The sequence below is a fragment of the Asparagus officinalis genome, chromosome 7 (genome assembly GCF_001876935.1).
Source record: "Asparagus officinalis chromosome 7, Aspof.V1, whole genome shotgun sequence".
In the NCBI taxonomy this organism is placed as follows: Eukaryota; Viridiplantae; Streptophyta; class Magnoliopsida; order Asparagales; family Asparagaceae; genus Asparagus; species Asparagus officinalis.
The window spans coordinates 96,844,641-96,851,723 of NC_033800.1; the positions used below are offsets into that span (position 1 = coordinate 96,844,641).

Below are 7,083 nucleotides of genomic sequence, written 5' to 3' on the forward strand. Positions count from 1 at the left end.
GCGAAGGACCAAAAGCTCGTTGGGTTTGGGACTTTGGGGGCGATGGATGAGAACTCAGATTCTCAGAAGCCCTAGAAATATAATTAAAGTCTAATGTAGACTATGTAGTAATGTTAGAACGCAGGCCAATGCCATCCTTTTTTTTGGCTTCATTTAAGCCCAAGTTTGAAGTTTCTACATAAAATTTTATGTATATTAATAATATATATCTATAAATAATATAATTTCCTTATAATATATATAATCGGTTTTTCGGTTCGGTTTCGGTTTCCAGTCATCCGAAACCAAAACCATACCAAACCTTTCGGTTTTCGGTTATTTTTTAACGGTTTGGTGCGGTTTTTTTCTTTCCTCGGTTTTTTTTGGTTATGGTTCGGTTTTGGTGTGGTTATTTTTTCGGTTATCGGTTTTCAAGTTATAGCCCTAACCCAAACCACCCCTTTGCCAAACCTAGGGTGAGCTAGTGGTTAAAGCAAAGTTTAGGGGGATCTCATTGGCAACATTTGGGGGGCTTTTATACAAGAAGAGGGGATCACGCTGCAATATTCGAATTTGATTAGGTTTTATGCAAAAAGCACCCTTTTTTTTCCTCCTGCCTTTTTCTCTTTTATAAGCTCGAGGAACAACCAACCCACAACGCGCAACCTGGAAAAAAAAACCACGCCCAAAAAAGAAGAGGTGGGGAAAAAGAAATAAAAAAGCCCGGGACAACCCGTAGCTCTCAATTCCCAAATACTAAAACTCGTCTCCGCCCCTCTCATGGCGAATCCTCCGCCTGATGGAATTCACGACGACTTCTTCGAACAAATCTTCTCCATGCCGGCATCCTACGCCACTGCAAGGGACGGCGGGGCCCTCGGCTACGGCGATTCCTCCGCCTCCTCTGGGTTCTCCCTGGGTCTCAGCTTAGACAATCACCAAAATCAGCAGCAGGGACAGCTAGAGGACGGCGGTAAGCGTATCCTCAACGACGATGACCAGCACTCCGATGTAAGACGCGAAATTTGTCCGAAGCGGTGACCCGACATTTTTTTTTACGAAAAAAATAAAATAAAAATTTCGTCTTTTTATTACGTAAATGCCCGTCGTTTGTGCAAAACATTTATGCCATTGTAGGGGAGGGAGCCCCCGGTGCAGCTGGCGAGCTTGTTCCCGCCCTTTGGACACAGCCCAGTTTCTCAAGGACGGCCTAACCCTCCTCCTTTCCAAGTCCGTTAGCTTCAATAATCGATAACTAATAGATTAATTAGTCATTATATTCAATTATTATCAAAATCATTCTTATTATTGTTTTGTGTAGGTTCTAGCAACTCATGGCACAGTGAACGCAGCTCCACATCATCCAGCTCCACGGCCGAGAGTTCGGGCAAGGAGAGGCCAGGCCACCGACCCTCATAGTATCGCAGAGCGAGTACTTTACTATCTTAACCTTTTACTTGCTCATTCACTTAAGAATTTGATACATAGGAAATGCATTACTAATTGGTCTTTATGTTAAAGTTTGTTATGTCCTTTATGATGTTTGGAGCGACAATTTTGGGTTTTTTTTTTGACACTTGGTGTTTCGTCATGCATGTGTAGCTACGGAGAGAGAGGATAGCAGAAAGGATTAGGGCATTGCAGGAGCTAGTACCGACCACAAACAAGGTAGTGAATAGTTATGCTTTATTATTGCTAGCTGAGGTTGCTTGCTTATTGTAATTAATATCACTTTTCTTTCTGGGCCTTTCCGTAATTTCGACTTTTTGATGAATTCAAAACTTCCCAAGATTTTATTCAGTTCCTGACGTTCCATTTGAACATCCGTTTGCTGGAGACGGCATGTTCTAGTTAGTAGTCCAATACCATTTTCATTTCTAAATCCAGTAATGAGTATTATAGAAATTTGTACTTAATTCTGTTAGAATATAAACCTCTTATGCTCAATACTCAGCACAACTTTGTAACTTTGATGTAGTGGCAGGTTCTTTGAAATTTCTATAGTTCCTTCACCACTTTCAGAACTTCACCAGTTTCTTACCATCATCTGGTAGTGCCAAGCACTTTTTTTATTTTCTTTTTCTTGCTGTAAACTGGAGTAGTGTTTCCATCTAAATCAAAGAGAAGAAGCTTCTCAAAATTTCGAATATGTATATGGCTGTGTATACAAGCACAACCATATATTTTTGTATAGATGTCTGTTTAATTAATGATGTAGTGGTTATGATGACACTGAAAAGTATTGATGTCTTATTTCCATGGAAAACTTTTCAATTCTTCTTGATAGGTCATACTCTATGAGCTACTAGCAAGTTCTCTTTGATGGAATATTCTTTCTTTTCCCTTTTTACCCACAGTTGGACCGAATAAAATCTTGGAACACCAACCTTCTCTTTTATTGCAATTATAAAAAATATATATCGTTCATTGATTATTAGCTGGTTCCTTTTTTTTTGGCAGACAGACAGAGCACTCATGCTTGATGAAATTGTAGATTATGTAAAATTCTTGCGACTCCAAGTCAAGGTATGATGATGTAAATCATGCTTAAGTTCTTACTTCTTACTTTATGAGGCCTATCACTCTTAGAACAACCATGCGCAACTATTACCATATGTTGTAACAGCCCTCAAATCTTATAAATACGTATGATGTGATTAATAATTATGCACTTCATCACCATATATGGGAGCACAATGAAAGCATATCATTCCTTTTATACTTCAAACAATTAGGTGATGGGAGTCCCTCTAAATATGTCTTATCTCAAGCATGTGTTTTTACCGAACCAGCTTCAATTTCCTCTTTGAACTTTCTTTACATTGACATCTATAACGGTTAATCTAGATCTGTAAAGATCTGTAAGATAGGGTTGTCCTCCCCGTGGTGTTAATCAAGTATGTAATATGACCATGATACCCATATACTACTCTATAGGTCAAATATATTCTTGTCAAAATTTTTCCCTTCTTTTCATGATTCATGATGCTTTACCAGAGCATGTAAAACAAAGTCAAATAAAAGAAAATCATTGGGTTCCATACATTTTGCAACAGAGTTCACAAGTATTGTAAGAGTTTCTCTCATTTCCGCCACCTTATGCACTCCAAACTGTTGTGTGCTTGCAAATAGTCTAGTATCATTGTGATAGATGGGCCATCGTGAAATAAAATATTAATTCTGTTCAAATTATGGCGAAATAATCCATGAAGAAGTTATTATAATTTTTTTCATTTATTCTCAAAGAAAAGCATTATCAGCCCTCTGCTTCTCCAAAACTGCTCTTACTTTCCTCGGAAAATAAATGTGCTCATTGGAATGTCTAATAGTACCTTGCAACTATTTGCAATGGGCGTAGTTAGTAATGGTGTTACGTATTTTCTTGTAAACTTTATGTAATTTGCTTCATGTGCTAAACTTGGCCATCTACATAAGTGTGCAAATGGTTCTGGATTAGATCATCTTCACTTGCAAAGTTCTTATAGCCATTATATAGATTTTGCTGTGAGATGAGAGTTAACTTTCTGAATCTTGCCAACCCTTTGGAATTTGGAGTAATATTCTCTTTTGAATCTGTTTCATTAGCTGGCTAGCTGCAGCCTGCTTATGTTCTTTAGGTTCATTCTGGACATGACAGGTTCTAAGCATGAGCAGATTAGGTGGTGCTGGTGCTGTTGCGCAGCTGGTAGCTGACATCCCCATGTCCTCAGTTCAGGTAATGAATGAAAATGTTGATCATATCTTGACTGCACATAGCTAGAAAATTGGTGGTACTTTTTCTATTCTAATTTTTTGGCTTTTTAATTCTTTTTTGGTTAGTGATCAGTGCACTGCATTTCAGAGTTCACATTTCCTTAGTGTGTTACAAGTTATTCTGTTAGTACTTGTAGTTACTAATATAACTAATATTGCTATTCAGCGGTGGATCTAGAAAGTTTTTCTAGGGAGGGGGGACGACAAGTATGTACTTACCTAAAAAATATAATATTATAAACAATAGTATCTGAAGGAAATACTTTTAGTACACTTTATCAGCTTCATTGCATCATATTGCATGTCACGTGATAGATAAAGAAAAATGAGTATTTTCACTAATAATTTACATAAATAGGCTAAAATGTAAATGGCTTGCTAATTGGTTAGTAATTATATACATAAGGGCTTGGATGCAAATTATTTAAAACTAGGAAAAATGTAAGTTGAGAATAACTCAAAAGAAAGTTATAGAGTTGTTAGGGGTACAGCTGCCCCCATAACTCATAAGCTACATCAGCCCCTGCTGCTATTATATTTAGTTCGCAACTTTTTTATGTTAATGAATTGTGCTGAAACAATTAACCTGTGTATAGTAAATAACTCTTTTTCTTTGAAATATATTTGAACAACAATTGAAGGGATTGCGGTCAATTGATTGCTATATTTCCAAGGCTAAACACTAAGTTTTCTCGTGAAAATGTTTGTGCAATACTCTAGTAGTAGAGTTTTCTTATGTATGAGTATAGGAACTCAGAGTAGGTAGTACCTATTCAATATGGCAATAATATTAGGCTCCAAGATAATGGTTAACTCTGAACAATTTTTTTGAAACAGACCCATTTCAAATTTTTTTTTTAAAACCGACCCTTTTTTTTTATTTACCAAAACCGACCCGATTTTGTGATTAGCAGTCTAATTACCTTCCTAAACAGTCGGGGTTGGCAACCCCGACTATTTAGGACATTAATTTTTAGGGTTTAAGGCTTCTAATTAGGGTTTAACACCCTCTTAAATAGTCGGGGTTGGCAACCCCGACTGTTTAGGAAGGTAATTAAACTGCTAATCACAAAATCGGGTCGGTTTTGGTAAATAAAAAAAGGGGTCGGTTTTATTTTTTTTTTTGAAATGGGTCTGTTTCAAAAAATTGTTCGGTTAACTCTACCATATATTTGACTGCAACACCCGTTTCAAATTGTATTTGTGCGTGGAAATATAATGGTATTTGTATACACCATTCTTAAAATCCTATCTTTTCTTTTACATGTGTATATTTTATCTATCCTTGTTTGATAGGTCATGATGGCAAATTTATGTTTATCGTTATTTGTCACTAGTCACATCAGCATACACTAACTGTCATTTTCACGGGAACAACATTTTCTCAGAGATAGCCTCTTTATTTGCCATGAAAGTAGCTACTGTAACCTAAGTCAGGACGCCCACCTCACATACGCAATTCATTTAAAAAATCCAATTGATTTTCAGACATGATATGTTAGATTTTCCTCTATCAGAAATTTACCGTGTCCAATACACTTGTGGATACAACATACACATACATATGTAAAGCACTACAACATTGTAAATTACTTTTTTACCTCAAATATCAGTATATCAAGGACAATGTTTGTGTTTGTTTTGACAAGGCTAATCATCTTATAAGCACTTAGTATAATTAGGTTTCTCTATGTGAATAGTAACACATATTTATACAATTGTCAGTGTCGTATGCCCTGTAGTTGTGTCAGAGAGCATGTCACCGCATCTATGAATCCTTGTTTAGGTTTCTGAACTTTATAGTAGGTTATCTATAACTGCATCGTGTGGGTTGGCACCTTTGTGCAATCATTTGGCAACTTTATTTCTTCCAACCACTTTAATTTCCAGAATAACCAATCAAGTCATCATTCTTAATGGCGTAGACTTTTTATTCGTCATGTTTTTGGACTATTGAATACCACACTTCACTCTAATATTCTATCAGGTTGGAGAAGCGAGCGAGGCAAAGACCACGCCCCAGGTATGGGAGAAGTGGTCAACTGATGGCACAGAACGTCAAGTAGCAGAACTCATGGAAGAGGATATCGGCGCTGCGATGCGATTCCTCCAGTCCCAAGCCCTTTGTATTATGCCAATCTCCCTCGCTGCTGCAATCTACCACACGCAACCGCGGCCTGAAGCCTCATCAGTCAAGCCCGAGCCCAGCAACCCTTCATAGACTCTGGAACCTCCATCCAGCTGATGAAAATTTTGAGAAAGATCCCCTCGCCTTTTGCTTTCCCTTTCTTTTTTGTGAAAGGCGGTGGTGGTGATAGCAACAACATTCCAAGGAAAAGAATCCGCTGATGTATTACTCGCTTTTTGGGAGGGAAGGTGAGGGCTGAGAAAGGTCGTTGCCCGCCCTTTTATTTTGCTTTTCGGGGGGTTATAGTGCACTAAAGGAGGATCACGCTTCAGTGGTGGGGAGCCCTTTTGCTTTTGCTAGTGGAATTTGGGCCCAAGTAAAAGTCTAGGATGCGTGTAGGTAGTAGTCTCATGTTTTGTCTTTCGATCGATAGAAATGGTCAGAAGGCTAAAGTGGTTGCTTATGATGGTGATGGTGATTGTGGAGATAATAATCTTAGGCGATGGTGGTGGGGGCGGTAGTCCTCTTTGTTGTTCATATTAGTGATGATGGTATTGGAGGGCTGAGTCGAAGAAAGGTAGAATCATATGCGCCATAGCCTGCTTGATAGTGGCGAAGGTTGTTTCTATTTTTCTTTTTTGGTTTCCTACAGGTCGTTCCTTATGTAGACAGAGACCTGAGCTAAATGTGCAGCGCCTTTCCTGCTGTTAATGTTTTCGCTTCGTGTTTTATATGTAAATCTGGTCGGTCGGCTTGATGCGTTTCAATAATGATGCGCGCTGTGCGCAAACCCTGCGTTTCCTCTGAAGCTGTGGTTGCATGAAAGCGGTGACAACAATGCGGTTATAGTCCTCCAGAACGCGTGTGACGTCTTGAGCCATCAACCTTCAACGTATGGTCCTCACCGGGGTCCGATCTGTTGGAATTTATTCCGTGATTAGTTCAAAGAGATTAAACACAAGAACGCGGAAGCATACCTGAACCCGTGACGATTTGCACTGATCTGATTTGGGTTTTGGATCTTTTAATCTTGAGGGTTCTCTCCTTAAGATTTCTCTTTAGATGGGGATAAGAGGATGAGAACTCAACCCTAAGATTAGGGACGATAACCCTTTTATATAGACGTGCAGTTTTCTAATTTAGCCCCTCATTAAATTAGAATTGCGATATGGTATCTGCACAATTAGCCCATGACGTATATAAATACCCATTGATCCAATTAC

General features: G+C 38.4%; 1 protein-coding gene across 1 annotated transcript; it reads left to right on the forward strand.

Moving 5' to 3' along the window:
- LOC109849487 (transcription factor UNE12-like) lies at positions 654-6,630 on the forward strand. The gene is made up of 7 exons (XM_020419329.1): positions 654-990; positions 1,117-1,209; positions 1,301-1,411; positions 1,582-1,647; positions 2,440-2,505; positions 3,617-3,694; positions 5,720-6,630. Exons 1-7 carry the CDS (start codon positions 760-762, stop codon positions 5,951-5,953), a joined length of 879 nt encoding a protein of 292 aa, XP_020274918.1. The 5' UTR covers positions 654-759; the 3' UTR covers positions 5,954-6,630.

Excerpts from the sequence above, each read along its gene's own strand:
- LOC109849487 (XM_020419329.1), top strand. The coding sequence starts at position 760 with ATGGCGAATCCTCCGCCTGATGGAATTCACGACGACTTCTTCGAACAA. Across the intron at positions 991-1,116 it reads ACGATGACCAGCACTCCGAT|GGGAGGGAGCCCCCGGTGCA; the intron begins GTAAGACGCGAA and ends ATGCCATTGTAG. Across the intron at positions 3,695-5,719 it reads TCCCCATGTCCTCAGTTCAG|GTTGGAGAAGCGAGCGAGGC; the intron begins GTAATGAATGAA and ends ATATTCTATCAG.